Source organism: Mustela lutreola, chromosome 1 (assembly GCF_030435805.1).
Source record: "Mustela lutreola isolate mMusLut2 chromosome 1, mMusLut2.pri, whole genome shotgun sequence".
Taxonomy (NCBI): domain Eukaryota; kingdom Metazoa; phylum Chordata; class Mammalia; order Carnivora; family Mustelidae; genus Mustela; species Mustela lutreola.
Window position 1 is genome coordinate 216,934,767 of NC_081290.1, and position 20,064 is coordinate 216,954,830.

Genomic DNA, 20,064 nt, shown 5'->3' on the forward strand with positions numbered 1-20,064 from the left:
CCACTGAGCCACCTGGGCGCCCCCATTTTTAATTTTAAGTAACTTACCTTCATTAACCTGGTCTGTTACTTAGTAAATTACAAACTTTGGTCTTTTTATACGTCTGGGAGCTAGAAAGGAAACATGAATCCTTTAGATAAAAAAGATACCTTCATAAATCTGAAAGAATATTAAAAAGCATTGAGTTGATTCTCCTAAGTTTACAGATGAGATCCAGTGAGATTGGGGTTTGTCCTAAGGGACAGTAATAGGGCTATTTAATCCCAGAATGGGTATCTCATTGGCTAAGCTGTTTGCTTCATCTTCAAATGACTGATGCCAACTATTTTATTACCCACGCCCCAGATCTTTCCAATACATTTTCCATGTTCTGCTCTTGAAAGCATTTCTCTAGTTAAATATTTGAGGAAAGATCCGTTCAGATTTAAACTGGTTTCTTGGTACTAGTACTTGCCAGAGACTTTAATTTACTAGACTTTAATTTACTAATGTGTCCTGTGACTCTTCAAGGAATAGTTATTACACTTTTGAGTAATAGAAATTAATATCTCTAGAAACTAATGTTCAAATAATATACTTTAGAAATTATGCCTCTACACTAAACATACTGTTTTTTCAGGTGTCCTCATGAAATGATTTGTAGACATTCCATAACTAATCTTGGCATATTTAGAACCACATGGGAAACCTTGTGGGCAGACCCAGTAGACCTTAATGAAGCCCCAAGACAGTTATCGGAAAGGCCTCTCCAGCCACACATTTCACATCTTGGAGCCATCTGGGATTCTATCATTTATTTATTCATTTGGCCAAATAAGGGTTTTTTTGTTTTATTTTGTTTTAATTACTTAAAGCCAGAGAGAAAAACCTCTTTTTTGCTTCTTCAAATGTATTGAGTTATAATTGAGGTACATGAAATTATTCATATGTAAATTATGTTATTCAATTGATTTTGACATATGTATACACTTAATGAAATCAAGACCAAAATCAAGATGACAAATATATCTATTATTCCAAAAAGTTTTTTGTGCCTTTATAACGCATTCTGCCCTTTACTCCTCTTAGTAACTAATCTGCTTCCTATCACTGGAGAATAGTTTAGATTTTCTAGAATACTATATAAAAGGTATCACAGAGTTTATACTCCTGGGATTTTTTTGAGGGGGAGAGTGTCTGGCTTTTTTCACTCAGTGGAATAATTTTGTGGTTCATGTATGTCGTGTAAAGTTCATTTTTTTTAGCTGCTGATTCATTTTCCAGGTACAGATATTACTGCAATTGTCTATCCATTCATTTGCTGATGGAAATTCGAGTTGTCTACAGGCCTTAACTGTTAAAAGTGAAGTGGCTATGAATATTTTTGAACAAATTTTTATGTAGATATATGTTTGTATTTGGGGGAAATACTTGGGAATAAAATGGCTGGGACATTTTATAGGCATGTTGTTCTTTGTAAACAGCATTTCTCTGTGTTATTAGTCTTTTAGTGTGAACTAGTACAGTCATCTTCTTTTTTTAATCCTAGGAAGTTAGTACTCACCTGGGCAATGAGAAAGAGGAGAAAGGAGTGCCCTGGGAAAGAAGTGTAGGGAGGAGATGATTTGGTTTAAGCACATCAGGAAATAGAAGTCCTATTAGGCTTCCAAATCTGTACATTGGAAAGACTGAGGAAGAAAGAGTATCCAACTATTAAGTATACAAAAACTAATTCCTTAATTTCTCCTGTGGCTCTTCACAAGTAGAAACTTGTTTCCACTGTACTGAGATTCCCTTTTTTTTTTTTTTTTTTTTTAATTTTCAGCATAACAGTATTCATTATTTTTGCACCACACCCAGTGCTCCATGCAATCCGTGCTCTCTATAATACCCACCACCTGGCTCCCCCAACCTCCCACCCCCCGCCTCTTCAAAACCCTCGGATTGTTTTTCAGAGTCCATAGTCTCTCATGGTTCACCTCCCCTTCCAATTTCCCCCAGCTCCCTTCTTCTCTCTGTCTCCCCATGTCCTCCATGCTATTTGTTATGCTCCACAAATAAGTGAAACCGTATGATAATTAACTCTCTCTGCTTGATTATTTCACTCAGCATAATCTCTTCCAGTCCCGTCCATGTTGCTACAAAAGTTGGGTATTCGTCCTTTCTGATGGAAGCATAATACTCCATAGTGTATATGGACCACATCTTCCTTATCCATTCGTCCGTTGAAGGGCATCTTGGTTCTTTCCACAGTTTGGCGACCGTGGCCATTGCTGCTATAAACATTAGGGTACAGATGGCTCTTCTTTTCACTACATCTGTATCTTTGGGGTAAATACCCAGGAGTGCAATGGCAGGGTCATAGGGAAGCTCTATTTTTAGTTTCTTGAGGAATCTCCACACTGTTCTCCAAAGAGGCTGCATCAACTTGCATTCCCACCAACAGTGTAAGGGAGTTCCCCTTTCTCCACATCCCCTCCAACACATGTTGTTTCCTGTCTTGCTAATTTTGGCCATTCTAACTGGTGTACTGAGATTTCTAATGTTATTTTGCAGTGTTTCTAAACTGTTGGGATTCTAATGAAGCATACCTATGGTGCTCTTCTGTTGTTCCCAGCTTGTCTGCTTCTGCTAGTGCTTGTAGTTCATGATGGCCCTTCTGTTTCCTAGGTGGTTCTTTGGCAAGGAGAGAAGTTGGGGGATGCCTGTGCTTTTGGATACACAGTTGTTTCAGTAGCTTTCCATATAGATTTAAGATGGACTCTTTTGGCTCCGGGTTATTTGGGACTTACTGTTGCTTGTATGATTGTAGTAGTAAATAATGTAACTTATCGACAGGATATTTTATTTGGTAGGAATAAGATAATAAGAAATGAGACTATTGTGATTTTAGTTCTTTTTGATAAAGCATATCAACTATTCATTTAGGCTATGCTATATGGGCTAACATTGGATTTTTAGCCACCTGTCACATCACCATTAAGTTTGAAAACCAACACGTTTGCACAGTTTTTTCTTTGTTAAAAAATGGTATTATGTAATATCAGAAGCACTGATTACATCATGTTTTCCATACTAAGGAAACATCAGCACTCTAATTTTTTTTTTCCTTGAGATCTACTGTTGTTTTGTTCTATATTCAACATTGTGGATTTTAGAAGCTTTAGGTTTTATGTTTATTATTTCTTGAAAATTATTCATTCTAGATAGTAAAGCACAAAAGAAATTATTTGAATTGAAACTGAAGCAGATACTAGTTCCATAAAAGGGGAGGGAGGTGCTGAGAGAGTAAGGGAGTTTTAGTATTGTGGTGCAGGAAAAAAAACAACACAGTAAATGGTGTTCCATGTCAACCCAGCCCTGTTGTGTATTTTTCCCTCCTTTAAAACAATTTTATTAATATATAACTAGGATCTAATAAATTATATCTATTTAATGCATACTCTCATAAGTTTTGACTCTTGCATATATCCATGAAACCATCATCACTATCAATATAATGGACATATCTTAACACTCCGTCTTTCACATTTCTTCATGTCTTTGGAAGTTTTTCTCTGCTGTCCCTCTTTGCTTCTCCATTAAATATATATTTAATTTCTGTCTGTTGTTTTCTTTTTCTTTTCTTTTCTTTTCTTTTTTCAGTGTTCCAAAACTGTCTGTTGTCTTCATCACTGACATTTGATATAGTATGTACATTTGGTAGAACGTGTCACAAGTATGTACACATTCACCATTCTGAGTGGGATACTTGAAAATACTAAGGTGGACTCTTCTGTTAAAGGTAGAAAGGCTGCTTTGTCTTAAGTACCTTGAAACTGTGCTAATTTTAAAAAGGCTTTTTTGGAGAGGGAACATACAAAGAGATAGGTGATCTGGAATTGGGCTTCCCACAGAGCAGCATGGTAATTTGGATTATAAAGTAATAATTTTTCTACATTTTTCTCAGTATGGTTTAAGTTGAAATGTCCTTTTGTCCATTGTTTATAGTTCCTGGGCTGACAGGGGTCGGCATGGTGTTGGTGCTCTTCCTAATGATTACAGCTTCTACATACGCAATACGGTGAGTCTCAGAGTCATTATTTCAATGTTTACTGGCCAGAGTGTTTAGATTTTCCTCAGATTATCTTCACTTTCATATGTAGAAAAAGCCTCAATTAACTGGAATGCTTAGCCAATACAATCAACATTCTGGCCAGTGGACTATTTTGGATAACTTAGGAGTGAAGTAGAAAACATTTCTATGTATCATTTCCTGTTTTTGAAAATTCTCATTGTTTGAGTCAAATATTCTGTGTACGTAAGGAAACATATGGAGACTTTTGGATGACTAAGGAAATTTGAGTTCCTCCATCTGAAGGATAGTGTATCTCTATAAGACATGAGATTGAATTCAACATGTATCAGAGGAATATATCACAATTATTTTGTAACTCATTTCCTGGTATGAGTTTGTTTTACAGCAATTTAATGTAGTATTCTAAATGAAGCTTGGGAACCATGGTTAGTTGACATCTGTTAAAATAATCAGAAATATCTGCATGCATATTTATTCATCTAGTTACATATTTATTCATCTAGGCTTTGAGCAACTGCAGGCATACATTTTCATGAGCACTTTCACATGTTCCTTCTGATAGATATATTCTGTATTTCTTACAATTTTGCAGCATCTTATGTTTCTGGTCAAACTTTTTGTTTAAGAAAGCATAATATTCAAGAATCCCCAATCATTCTCGTTGTTGAGATGTGAAATTTAATGGAAACACACACACTTGCACACATATACACACTTTAAAAATAATGGCTCAATAGAGTATTTCTTAAAAAGATTTTCTATATTTATATTTATTTATTTATTTATTTATTTATATAATTTAGAGAGATAAAGAAAGAGCACACATGTGATCAAGCTGGTTGGGGGGTACAAAGAGAGGAAGAGAGAATCTCAAGGAAACTCTGTACTAAGTGCAGAGTTGGACACAGGGCTCGATCTCATGACTGAGACCATGACCTAAGCTGAAATCAAAAGTCTGATGCTTAAGTGACTGAGCCACTCAGGTGCCCCAACCCAACAGAGTATTAAAATGAGTCTATCCTTGCACTTCTGAACCCATCTGTATTCATATCTACATGCAATAAAACATTACAAGTAAACTCACCACTCAGAGATTAGCACTATGAACTTTCATAGGAATTAAAAATCACCTTACAAGAAGACGAATCAAATCTCTAACATCAGTGTATGAGAGTGCCAGTTTTGTGGGGAGAAGTTTTCTTTTAGTTAGGTAAAGCATTCATTTAAAAAATTTCATTTAGGTATTCTTGAAGGAAAATTAGGGCATCTGACATTTATTTGCAAGAGTGAAGATATTTGAGTGTTCTACATCTAGAAAAAAAAATCCATAATTGAGAGATAGTTTTGTAGAATGGAATATAAAGATCAACTTCTATTTTCAACTAAGCCATGACATTTGTGGTTGTAATAATTCAATGAATGTTTATTAATCTTTAGTTTTTCATTGCTTTCTTTTTAAAAAAGATTTATATATTTATTTATTTTAGAGAGGGAGAGAGTGTACCCATGTGTGAATGGAGGGAGGGACAGAAGAAAAGGGAGAGAATCCCAAACAGACTCCACCTGATGGCAGAGCCCAACTTGGGGCTTATTTGCAGAACTGTGAGATAATGATCTGAGCTGAAATCAAGAGTTAGCCGCTTAACAGACTGTGCCGCCAGGTGCCCATTTTTCGTTTCTTTAAAAGATATAAAATCATCTCTACTTTTTACAAACTTTTTGGGGGAATCATGGAATTGTTTTTTAAACATTTATTTATATTAGAGTGATAGAGATGGGGGGGAAGGGAAGGGCTGAGGGAGAGGGAAAGAAAAATCCTCAAGCAGATTGCCCACTGGTGCAGAACCTGATGTGGGGCTTGATCTCACAACCCTGAGATTGTGAACCGAGCCAAAATCAAGAGTCAGATGCTTTTTTTTTTTTTTTTTTTTTTTTTAAATTTTTATTTTTTATAAACATATATTTTTATCCCCAGGTGCTTTTAATGGCTGAGCCACCCATGCGTCCCTGGGGGGAATCATGGAATCCCCAGGGATTCCCTGGATCATGAGATAATCTTCTTCTACCTTTTGTCTTTACCAGTGAGGAAATAAAACGTTAGAGAAATGGAGTGAACAAATGGCCCCTCTGTTTGAGTAGTTGAATATAGTCTAGTAATTCACCAGTGGTCCATTAGTGCTCAATCTTTTAAAATAAGTTAATATATTTTTTAATAACAGGTGATAGGAATACAAACATATTTTAATCTCAATAGATTTTTTTTAAAGTGGTCATTAAATCTGAACTCTAGTTCTGAATTAGAATAAGTAGAATAAACTAGAAATTAATTTCCTTTATAGAATTAAAAAAATATAAAAGCCAGAACTGAGATCATACTTACCAAAAAAACATAAGATACATTCCTAAGAAAATGATGGAAAAACCCAAGTGGTATTTTTAATTCTATCATTTATATATGATAAGAAATGAAACAATTTTAATTATTAGAAATGGAATCATTAGAAAGAATGCAACAGTAGGTCTTCATTATTTCCCATTATTCCCAATGGAATAACATACATATATAAAATTGTCTAGCCAGAAAATCCAAAAGAACTATGGGAAAAAGAATAGTGTTATACCAAATTAATTAAAAGATTTGGAACAGGTAAATAAACACAAAAACAAATACTAAAAATTGCTTTTATGTAACAGCTATTATCAGTTTGAAAATTGAATAAAATAAAAAGGTACCACTCACAATTGCAACAAAAACAAAGAATATCTGGAAATAAATTTAATAAGCAATTATTGAGGGGCATCTGGGTGGCTTAGTCAGTTAAACATTTGCCTTCAGCTTGGGTCATGATCTCAGGGTCATGCTTCTCAGGGAACCTGCTTCTCCCTCTCTCCTGCCCCTGCTAATGCTCTCTCTCATTCCCTCTCTCAAATAAATAAGTAAATAAAATCTAAAAAAAAAAAAAAAAAAAACTATTGAAAGCTATATAGAAAAACACAGACCTTCACTGAGAGACATAAGTAGAGATTTGAATAAAGACTGTCTTTATACTCCATAAAGATGGAGTTCTTCCTCAATCATTTTATAGGTTCTTGCAATTCCAATCAAAATCCAAGATAGATTTTTTGTTTGTTTTTGAACTTAGCAAAACAGTTCCAAAGTTCATCTGAGGGAACATCCAAGTACATGTTCCAGAGAAGAGTGAAAGGGGGAGTGTGGCTGACTAAACATTAGCACGATTAGGCTTCTTCAGTAACTTAAAACAGAATAGGACTTAATTGCAAAAATGACCAAGGAATTGAATCTAATGACAGAGTTCATAGAAAGCCCTGGAAGGGACTTTGCTATATATATGAAGCTGTTGAATAAAAAAAGATGCCATAACAAAGTTATGAGGAAAGTAAATTTGTATGAATGAAATTCTAGTAAGTTAGAGGGAACTGTAAAAAAAAATTATGCCATTAAAAATTTAGAAGAAACTTTGCCCGATAATAAATTATTGTAATTATATGGAGCTAGTATATACTTAAAATTTAACTAGTTTACACACAACAATTAAGAAAATGTAGAAATGGATAATTATCATGAAGAGATAAATCACAGAAGAATTAAAAGCAAGTAACACACAAAGGAAATAATACCCAATTCCACTTAATACAAAATAGTGGAAACATATGAAGTGGAGTCTGGGTTTGAGAAACAGGCTCTCCTACTCTATAGTGTGGTTTATAATTGATACATTTCAGAGAGCAATGGGCAATGTGTATCAAAAACAAACTGTGTGTGCTTTGACGCAGTATTTCCACTTCTAGGAATTTAGGTTCAAAAAGAATCAGATATGTGCAAAAAAGACACAAGTTACAAGGATGATAATGATCTTGTTAGCAAGATAGCAAAAGCTGTGGATAAAGTAAATGCCAGTCAATTGGATACTGCTTAAATCAGGGTTTCTAAGAGGGTCTAGGGGTTGTAACAGAATCTTCTGAGAAGCTTTTACCAATTTCTGCCCTCTACCTCCAAGATTCTGATATGAATATCCACCCAGACATATAAAATGAAGTAACTGTTAAGTCTTTCTACTTTTCTTAAAAATTTCATAGATGGTGCTTATCATACCCTTTCCTTTTCAGGCTCTTGGTTCTCCCCCAGGCCACTAACACCAAAGTGTTATTTTTAGCATGTATGCTGTTCAGGAAAAGAATAGAAAACTTTAATGAACATTTATTTAATTTCTCCCAATTTACCTTTCCTTTGGACTACTTCCACAGTGTGTATTGGAATAAGAGCATTATTTGTTGTAGATATCATTTGGAAATTGAGCATAGTGATCAAAAGGACAGTAAAGGTGCATATTAGCATTCTATTACCTACTCCTCAATCTTACATCATCATAACTTGAAATATTTTATTTTAATTCCTTCCATGTATCTTTATTTGAAATACAAAGAACCTTCAAAATTATAAAGTGTTATTTATAATTTTTTCAGTTCTCTCTGCATGATGTGTTAATACTTCGATACTAGTAGATGAATCTGAGGTAACTCTTATTTTAACTTTCTTCAAATGTGACATGTATCTGAAATGATGGAATGTAAAGTAGCATTGAAATGAAGTTATTTGCTTTTTCAGAGTTTCCAACTATGACATCTTCTGGTATACTCATAATCTCTTCTTTGTCTTCTACATGCTGCTGATGTTACATGTTTCAGGGTAAGTTTAAAAAATATTTTTAAATATTTTTAAAAACATGTATACCTAAAATGGGGTAATGAAAGACTATAGGAATTTTCATAGAAAGTGGTAAAATTATTTGGTTACTCGAATTCTTAGTCTCAAGAATGAAGATGGTTCTACTTTTAGCATAGCATATTTTATTTTTTTATTTTTTTAAAGATTTTATTTATTTATTTGACAGAGAGAGATCACAAGTAGGCAGAGAGGCAGACACAGAGAGAGGAGGAAGCAGGCTCCCTGCCGAGCAGAGAGCCCGATGCGGGGCTCAATCCCAGGATTCTGAGATCACGACCCGAGCTGAAGGCAGTGGCTTAACCCACTGAGGCACCCAGGCGCCCCAGCATAGCATATTTAATGAAAGTAGTGTAAAAGTGTATTAAAGCTGAAAGAATTGGGGCACCTGGGTGGCTCAGTCAGTTAGGCATCTGCTTTCAGCTTGGGTCATGATTCCAGTGTCCTGGGCTTGGACTCACATCTGGCCCTCTGTTCAGTGGGGAGCCTGCTTTTCCCTCTTCAGTTCCCCCTGCTTGTGCTCTCTCTCCCTGTCAAATAAATAATTAAAATCTTTAAAAAAAATACTACTGAAAGAGTTTCTTGTCCCACAGTATTGTAGGTTTCTTTTTATGAGATGTATTTATTAGAGAGAGAGAAAGAGAGAGAGTGAGCAGGTGGAGGGGCAGAGAGAGAGAGGGAGAAAGACTGAAGGTGAAGCCCAGTGTGGGATTTGATCCCAGGATCTTGAGACCATGACCTGAGCTGAAATTTAGAGTCAGATGAGCCACGCAGGTGCCCCACAGTATTGCAATTTTTAAATTGCAGTCCTCTATAGTTATATCCGTTTTTTTTTCCTTTTTAGAGAGAGTAGTAGAGGGAAATGGGGGAAGTAGCAGAGGGAGAGAGAGAATCTTGAGCAGACTCCATGCCCATCACGGAGCCTGACACTGAGCATGATCTCACAATTCTGAGATCATGACCTGAGCCACAATGAAGAGCTGGACAGTAAACTGACAGAGCCGCCCAGGGGCTGCTCTATGGTTATGCTCTGATAATCTCTAAGAGAAAGTTAGTAAGAAGAGAAGATTTCAAGAAAGTATTTTAGTTTTTGTATTTTTAGGAATTCCTTATGTCTTGCTGCTGCAGAATTTATAGCAATGGAGTTACCAGGTTTTAGTTTAAAAAAGCCTAACAATCCAGAGCAACATTTTTCTAGATGTGTCTCCTGAGGGAAGGGAAATAAAAGCAAAGTAAACTATTGGGACTACATAAAAATCAAAAACTTCTGCACAGTGAAGAAAACAATTAACAAAACTAAAAGGCAACCTACTGAATGGAAGAAGATACTTGCAAATGATTTACCTGATAAAGATTTAGTATCCAAAATATATAAAGAACTGATATAAGTCAATACCCCAAAACCAAATAATCCAATTAAAAAATGGGCAGAAGACATGAACAGGTGCCTGAGTCACTCAGTTGGTTAAGCGTCGACTCTTGATTTTGGCTTAGGTCATGATCTCAAGGTTGTGAGATCAAGCCCCACATCAGGCTCCACATTCAGTGGGGAGTCTGCTTGAGATTCTGTCTCTCCCTTGCCCTCTTCTCCTCCTCCCGCTCATGGGCACGCACTCTCTCTAGAAAATAAATAAATCTTTAAAATATCAGCAGTAGACATCAACAGATATTTCTCTAAAGAAGACATCCAAATGGCCAGCAGACATAGGAAAAGATGCACAACATCTCCCATCATCAGGGAAATACAAATCAAAACTACAATGAGATATCACTCCGCACCTCAGGCTAAAACAAAAAACACAAGCAACAATAAGTGTTGGCAGGGATGTGGAGATATCGAAACCTCTGCCCAGCCTTGCACTGTTGGTGGGCCTGAATACTGGTGCAGCCACTGTGGAAAACAACACGGAGTTTCCTCAAAAAGTTAAAAATAGAACTATCCTATGATCTACCAGTCACACCACTGGGTATTTACCCAAAGAATACAAAAACACTTAATCAAAGATACATGCAGCCTTGTGTTAATAGCAGCATTATTTACAATAGCCCAACTATGGAAGCAGCTCATGTGTCCACCCATTGATGACTGGATAAAGAAGATGTAGTCTATATATACACTGAAATATTATTCACCCATAAAAAAGAATGGAATCTTGCCATTTGCAACTATGGATGGACTTAGAAAGTATAATGCAAAGTGAACTAAGTCTGTCAGAGAAAGACAAATACCATATAATCTCACTCCTCTGTGGAATTTAAGAAACAAAACAAAAAAGCAAGAGAAAAAAAGAAAGAAAGGCACAAACCAAAAAGCAGACTCTTAACTATAGAAAACAAACGGATGGTTACCACAGGGGAAGTGGGTGGGGCGATGGGTGAAATAAGTGATTAATTAGGGGTTAAAGAGTACACTTATCAGGATGAACACTATTTTTTTTTTTTAATTTCAAGTTTTTATTTGAATTCCAGTTAGCATATATGGTAAAATTTGATTCGGGTATAGAATTTAGTACTTCATCACTTACATATAACCCAGTGCTCTTCAGAAGTGTCCTCAATACCCACCACCCATCTAGCCCATTCCCTGCCCTCTCCTTCTATCAGCCCTTAGTTTGTTCTCTATAGTTAAGAGTCTCTTTTGGTTTGCTTCCCCTACCCATCTTTTTTACCTTCCCCTGTGTTCATGTTCTGTTTCGTGTTATATATGTATATACACACACACACACATACACACCCCACACACATCTTCTTTATCCAGTCGTCCATTGATGGACCGTTGGGCTCTTTCCATAGTTGGGCTATTGTTGATAATGCTGCTATAAACATTGGGGTTCACGAAACATTGATTAAAGATTAGAATTATTGAATCACTAAAACAAATGTAACACTGTATGTTAACTATACTGGAATTAAAATACAAAACTTAATAAAAACAAATAAATAAAAATAAAAACAAAACAAAAAGGCCTGGCTGCAATAATACTTGCAGAGAAAGCCAAAGGTTTACAATGATCAAAGACAAGGATGTGTCAAAAACATCAGATCACAATGGAAAAAAAGAGCATATCCTAAGATTTTACAAAGAATATACTCCAAATATTCTTCTTCTTCTTTTTTAAACAGAGAAGTTCCTTTTTTAAAAAATATATTTTATTTATTTATTTGACAGAGAGCTAGAGAGAAAGCATAAGTAGGCAGAGTGACAAGCAGAGAGAAAGGGAGAAGCAGACTCTCTGCTGAGCAGGGAGCCTGAATTGGGGCTTGAGCCTAGGATCCTGGGATCATGACCTGAGCTGAAGGCAGCCACTTAACTGACTGAGTTACCCAGGCGCCCCCTACCCCAAGTGTTCTGAAAAGTGTGTCAACCGAAGAAGTTTACTCAATGGTATAGTGTTTAAAATAATCCATTAGCTTAGAGGAAGGAAATAATATATGTACATAATACGTAATATGTATGTATGTATCTCTGTGATCACCAGAGTGGACTGTGGTTTCGTCTTGAGGCTCACACTAATATGACACAATAGACCATCGTCTAACTTCAGGTTCGCTTGATTGAGTAGAGTAATAGAGGATAGGAAACCTAGAAAGTCAATAGGACAATGTCAGGTCCTTCTGTGGAGATCCCTCTGGTGGTTAGGAATCATTTCCCACCTCTTCTCCCTCGCCCCCCAACTTAGTTTCAGGATGAATAAGCCACATAGGTAGGCATGGACTACCCTGCCTTGCATAAGGCTCAAGCTCCACAGAAACCAGTATCTTGGTAGCAGCCCCAATCTCCTCAAGGGATGCCCTCCATTGTGAGAACACACCTCACACAGTAAACTGAGGTCTGTGAGTCCTGAATGATTTTATAGTTCACTCATAGACCTCCTGGTCCAGATGCATTCCACCAATAATAAACAATGTTGCCTGGAAACACAGCTGGCATTCCCAGTTTATCATAGCCCAAAATGTTTCCAAGGAGACAGTGTTTGGAGAAAGGTTCAGATCTGCTGTTAATCCTTTCCTCAGAATGTTTTCTAACGTACTTTGTACAGTAGGTCACATAAATTATGTATTTATTTCAGGGTGCATGTTTAAAATGCTTTTTTTTTTCCCCTCTGATTTTGGAGACCACTGTTTTAGACAGCAATATTATATGGCTCTCTCTTACATGTCCTCATGGCTCTTATATGTCCTTATATGGCTCAATTTATTATGTACTTCATTCCAGAACATACAGTTGTAGAGCATCAGAAACATGGCCTCACATTATTATCCCGGCTTCTGGTTAGTCATTCCTGCCACACAAAGAAGAGGGCCATGGTCTGAGGAAGCTCTGGGTTCTATTCTTTTCCTTTTGCGGGAATAATATGTTCTATGGAATATTAGGACACCAAGAAAGCTCTCAGTACAAATTTGGTTTACACTCTGTTATTTAAATGGCTTGTTTGGCTGTGAGGGCTATTATCATAAAATGAACTATGAGTAAGCAGATGCTACTAATGTTAACTGTAATTTAAAATAATTACATAATGCTTACTATATGTCAAGGATAAATTCAGAATAATTTAGATGCTTTATGTTTTCAGGGATCACAGTTTTAAAAGGATAAAATAATATTGTTAACCCCCCTTTACACGTCAGAAAACTGAAGTTTAGGGAGAGTAAGTAACTTGTTAAAGTTTACTTAACTGATGGATCCTGGATTCAGATTTGGCCATTCTGACTCAAGAACTCGTTATTATTATTTTTTTTTATTATTAGGTTTTGTGTTTTTGGAGAGCTCTGTACTGAGAACTGGGTGTTAAGAATTTTTTTAAAGGTTAATATCTTGTTTTATCTGGGATTGTGGTCTCCCTCATCTATCTGTAACAGATGAGAGAAAAATGCAATCATTTGTTAGTATAATTAATTATTCATTCTTTTGCCTTTATGTTGTACTAAGTTAAATCTGAAAATATCTGTTTCTTTGTAATTCAAAATAGAGTCAATTTTTAAAAAAAGGTTCAGGAGTTCAAACAGATTTCTTAAGTTTAAAGAGGCTTGTATTGAGAGTTCTTTCTTCATTTTTTGGATAAAAGAAGGCATATTTAAATTATGACTTTACTTTTGTAAAGCGAGGGTCATAAACAGAAAGTGACTTTAATTTATGCAATGAAATAACAAAAGGCATCTGCAGAGTGAATTATATGTAATCAATTTCTTAAACTAACTTGTTATAAACTATTAGTAAGAAAACCTCTTCTAATACTGAAATCAGTGTCATGTAACAACTATACAATTCTATAAGAATTCTGTAGTATACATTTTTATGAAATTAAGTTTTTATTGAAGTATACTTGATAAAATTATGCATATTATATATTGCAAAGTAATATATTTTAAGTATACACTGTGATTAAATACATATATGTTGTGAAATGGTTATTCCAACCAAATGAATTAACATATCCGACACTTTACAGTTACCTCTCCTGCCCATGAGGATGCTTCAGATCTACTCTCTTAGGAAATCTTAAGTATATAGTATGGTATTATTAACTATAGCTATCATTAGAATTTTTCCATCTTATAACTTTAGATGCTCAGAACTTTTCCATCTTATAACTAAAGTTTTATAAACCTGTGAAGTTAAATTTTGAATAAAGCCACATAGATTATACTCCTGGTATGGGAAAGTTTACTGGTGGTAAAAACTTACAGCTTTTTCAAAATCGAATATTTCTCAAAAAATTTTTTTATCGCTAACGGATCTAAGTAAATCTATTGAAATTATTATCATTTGTCCCAATGTTGAGAACATAGATTATCTTTGCTTTATGAAATACCTTGATAATTTCATTCTCTAGCTTTTGGTCATATAAGGAAATAAAGTGCTGTTACTCAAAATAAGTTTCTTGGATTTATATTGAGATTTCTATTAAAGGGTGTGCTTTATGTAGGGACAGGAAATCAGTATTTTCTGGGCATTTACTCTTTCCATCAGTGTGCTAAGTACAGTAATGAGGTATAGTGGAACAATATAATATATGATCTTTAGTCTCCCAGCATTGGCAATTAGTTTAGAATTAAAACACGAGTTGAAAGAGCTAGAGAGAATTTTAGGCTGCATATTTTCCATGTATAAACATTTTCTTTTCAAGAATTCTGGTAGTTCAGAATTAAAGAGGCAATGTAGACTGGGAATTTAAGAAAATTTTAGGCTTCAAGGATGAAATGATTAGAGATTGTTGGCTAGCTTCTCTGCCTAAGCAGACTTTTGCAATAGAGGAGTAGTGATTTTTGAAGGTCAGTTTTGTTTTCATAGAATCTCAAATTTTGAAGGAAGCTTAAAGGATATCTTGAGTAAGATGCCTTGAGTCTCTCATACAAACTAAGTAAATATCTAATTCTGAAAAGCCAATTCTGTCTTTAGGAAACTCTAATTTTCCCAAAGTTCTTTCCCTTTAGAGAAAGAATTTATTTTACTTTAATTTAAATCCGGGCCTTCAGTGGCTGTGACTAAATCTCCTTCAAATTCTGCTCATCTGTTCCATGCTTGATGATCATCTCAAATCTCCTCATTATTCCAAACTTTAAAAAAATATATATGTTAACAGTGAATATTCATTGAGTGCTTACCTTGTACCTTACCAATGTTTGATCTCATTCAATCCTCCCAACAACCCTGATAAAATCTGCTGCTGTTGCTGTTGTGGTTGCTGTGATGATGATGATGGTTATCATTATTCTCATTGTCCAGGTGACAGAGCAGGGGTAGTGGCAGGCGAAGTAACTTGTTAAAAGTCATGAGTAGTTAGTAAAAGAGTTTGGGTTTGAACCCAGGGATCAGATTCTTGGGCCCACACTCCTCACCACTAACTTAGGCTGGCTGCTGTTTGGTATGCTTCCCTTGGATCCCTTTAAAAAGTGGAAACCACACTACATGCAGTGCTCTAGGTGTATTTGATATGACATTGGTAACATGGAAAGTTTATCTTTTTTGCTCCAAATATTGCAGCCATTATTTAGGGCCTGGTAGTCTTGTTCTATAATTACCCGTCCCTTATCTTAACCTAGTTTTCATACTTGTTACCTGTATCTTAGATTTTTAAAATTATTTATAAGCAAATCTATTGCATGAAACCCTAAAAAAACATTTCACATACGCTCAACTCAGATGTTTCTTTTCATTGGTCAAATGTATCTTTAAAATGTGCTAATTTTCCTTTCTAAGAGGTCAAAAAAGCATGGCAATTAAGAGGTTCATCATTAATAGCTGTATGACCTTGTCAGATAATTTGACCTATTTTTTTTTTCCTAACTACTAGATGGAATTATTAAAGTCACTTACATCATCAGGTTGTCTCAGTGAACACTCACTAAATAAGTGAATATAACAATGTAAGCATCATAGAGGCATATTCAAGGATTAGCAGGAAAAAAAATTATACTTTTGCAAATACCTAATAGCTATATTAGGAAGAAACCCTACATTTAACTGTTGGAAGAATTTTTGTTTTTGTTTTTATAAAGACATAGCACTTTTGAAGAGCCCAGGTTTTCCTATCTACAAAGTAATTTAATGAAAAGATAATGAAAACTGCTTAGCAGATCAAAAGAATATTCCTTGAGAGGGCAACACTTTTTATAACATTGTTAGGTCTCAAAAATTCAATTGATTTTAACAATAAAGGTTTACTCTGGAACTTGCAAGACAAGCTTCCTCCTGAGAGGATTTTTTTTTTTCTTTTTAATTTTTAATACACCTTTCTAGGAGGTTGCTATTTGCATGCTGTATTAAAGATATTTCAATTCAGAAGACATTTGGGGAAAAAAAAAAGCCAAAACTGTTTCCTCTTTTCAGACACGAATGTAACTGGACATTTCTTTATTTTCATTTGAGAAACTCATCAGGAGGATATATATACTGCCATTCTCACTTACTGATAAAAGGGATATTGGAGGGAAAAGCAATTATGAATGTCACAGAGCCTCAGCTGAGAGACTAACCCTACTCCTTTGATAGGCTTGTGGAGGGAACACATTGCAAATGAGATTTGGCACCTTGGCCTCTCAGAGTCAACACCCACTGGCTCTAGCTCGGGGTGTTAGATGCACGGTGACTGTATTTTACTTTTTTATTTACATGAGAGAGGAATCAAAATGTCGTGATTCTGAAAAAGGGAGGGGGAAAGTCCTCCTCTGATGCATGTATGGCAATTAATTGTGTAAATAATATTGTTGTACTAGTTCTGCTGGACCTCTCAGACCTTATTTTATTATATAGATTAATATATATTACTTATTTAATACATGGCACATTGTTCTTTTAAACAGAGCTCTTTGCCTTTTGGGTCTACTTCCTGGCAAGAGTTCACTGAAGAGCATGATTTATATTCTCTTTGAATCCTTTCTTCTATGGGGATTTAAAAGGAATGGGTTTCTATGTGCATGTTTCTAAAATCATTTATTCTTTCAGCCAGGGCAGGCAGGGTGGGCAGACTTTGTCCACAAGGACATTAATGAACCAGAGGCACTGTCGGCTTCATAGGAGTTTAGGCTCAAGAAGTTAACCAGGGTTAGACAAATATTTATGAAGTTAGGCTTACTGTACTGGCTTATCCTCCCTCCACTAGGCCCTTAGGAGGAGGAAATTAAGAACATTCTGTTGGAGGGTAGAGGTATTTATGCAGTTTAGATAAATGTTGAAAGTCGCTGATTCCCAAATATCTTCTCTTTCAGAAGCCACTTGCACTGAGGGCTTGTTTCACCCACACAGGCCCGTGTGATCTTCCCCCTAGTCAGAGACGTTTGCTCCTAAAAAGTCAAAGGGAACTTGGTGAAGCCCAGGGAAAGGAAGGCCCAGAGGTGTTATGTTAAGCCAACTCAATTCTAGCACCGGGGAAGAATAATTTATTTTCCTACATCTTCTTTTCCACGTTCCTTTCCTTGTCTCTAGATTTGAATTGGCCATATAATGTATTGTCCATACCAGACATTTCTGAGAATGAATTGGAACGCTATTAATAACTGAGCAGTGACTTGTGGGTAAACCAGGACATACGGTGATTCCGTCTATTCCTAGGCATTAGGGGAAAGTTCTGGGCGAATGAGCCACAAAAGATCACCTTACCTCAAATAAGGGCTCTACATAGGTATTTGGGAGACTAGAACCTTCAAATAATAAACACAGTAAATTTGTGTAGCTTTATCCCACTTTACAGATCATAAATGAATGTCCTCTACCATGTTAGGTAGAAGGTGAGGATTTGCATGTTCTTGGTTGTGGCTCAATCTTTTGTATACTACTCATCACTTTTCCAGGTAACGTGTTCTGAGTAGTTTCTAGGTGCTTAATTTCTGATAGGTGCGCATTATTATTGTAAGTTTGATGCCTTTTACTTCTACCTCAAAATCCTATTTCTCTTCCAGTAGAGTGGGAGTTCTCTACTTGGATTCATAATCTCTAAGAATCATTGAATTATTGCTGGGAGACACGAGTTCCTGAATACAAGCCCCGTGTGTGTGTAAATATATATACGCTTATATATTTATATTTAATATATTACACACACACAAACACACACACACACTTTTAGCTTTCATTAGATTCACAAGGCTGTATGTGGCCCAAAAAATATCTGAACTGAATGAAGCTTTTTAAAGCTAGAGTTTTACTAGAGAGCTGTAATATTAAATTATACATTTTATATCTCCTCTTCAGTTTTATCCAGAGTTCAAAACAATAGATTGTGGGAACATAAGAAACACTGGGACAATTTTCTTCTCACATGATGGTTCTGTAAGGAGAACTTACCTAATAAATATAGCTCTGAACCTGTCAATCACATTTTATTCATTTTAGAGGGTAATGGTGATACTCATCATAATAATTTCATCATAATAATTTCCAAGGTTTATATAATGATTAGTGCTAAGAACATACCTGTTTAGGCACACATTCATATATACATAAATGCCCCCCCCACATGCACACAGAGTTTGTTTGTTTGTTTTTTTTTAAATCTCCTAGCACTATGAGGTAAGTACTATTCGTATATACCTCATTTTACAAATGGGAAAATGAGGCACAGAAGGTTAAATTAAATGATTGAATATAAATGGTTTTAAATCGTTATTTAAAACCACCTAGTTAGGGCCTGCTAGGGTTAAGGATTGACCCACAGTCTGTCCCCAGAACCTATGCATTTAATTTCTAATCTTTTCTTGAATTAATGAGTTATTTATTCATGGCTTGGAAGGCACTTTGCTTATGAAAGAAATATATTCATGTCATGTGAAACTCTGGAGTAACTGTCCAATTTATCTATAAAAGTTGGTTAGTGCTACGTGTGTATTTTGTGGGTTTTGAGTAAGGAATTCATTTTTTTTATAAGTTACATAGATTTCAAGGTTTTGAGGAAATTTAGTCCTCTGAGAAGACGGTAAGAAGAAAATGAAAAAAATTTTGTGTTGTTTAATAAATGTTTCTTACAACGTTCAACCTTGTTATGGTACATAATAAATACAACTTTATAATAACCCTAAAAATAAAATTATATCTATGTGGTACATTAACATCCAAAATTCTTCCAGGTGACTTGAAAATAACAATGAAAAAAGCTAGGTTCTAGACTAGAGCTGATAAAAATGCAGTGGAAGAGATACTCTTACCAGTATTCTTGCTACACTGTGTATATGGCTCTTCATTCAGCAGACAGGGGGTCCACATATTTCAAAATCTGTTATCAGGCCTCATTGCCTGTCATTACTCACAACATAGATTAAGGAGAATAGGAATTGTACAGAAAAAAAGAAAGAACTTATGTATATGTACTCCTTGAAAGTATACTGAGGGAAGAGAGTAATTCTCATAAATACTGTATATCCACGAGTACAGAATAAGATACATTATGTAAAATCTTAAATAAAAGGGAGAAGTGGGGCTGCAGCTGGAGCTGTGGTTGAATGGTAGAATCTAGTCTAGTGCTCTCTTCTGCCTACCCCATTATGGATCTTTGAGTTCCAATACGAAAGAGAAAAGACAATACAGCAGTGATATATTCTAGGTTAATTATTCTGTTTTTGAGGGCAAGAATGTTTCTTACCCATCTTTATCAATGGAATCCCTGTCACAAGTCACCATTGACTGTGTGCTGGATTTTTTTTTTTTTTAAAGATTTTATTTATTTATTTGTCAAAGAGAGAGCGAGCGAGAGCAAGCACAGGCAGACAAAGTGGAAGGCAGAGTCAGAGGGAGAAGCAGGTTCCCTGCGGAGCAAGGAGCCCGATGTGG

At 35.5% G+C, this 20,064-nt stretch overlaps 1 protein-coding gene across 2 annotated transcripts in view; it reads left to right on the forward strand.

The window, feature by feature from the left end:
- Positions 1-20,064, forward strand: part of NOX4 (NADPH oxidase 4) — a 177,669-nt gene that overhangs the window by 38,021 nt on the left and 119,584 nt on the right. For both annotated transcript variants that reach the window (XM_059186909.1, XM_059186903.1), the window contains exons 7-8: positions 3,970-4,042; positions 8,685-8,765. In XM_059186909.1, coding sequence (XP_059042892.1) covers positions 3,970-4,042; positions 8,685-8,765 — 154 coding nt within the window. The remainder of the gene's footprint in view (positions 1-3,969; positions 4,043-8,684; positions 8,766-20,064) is intronic.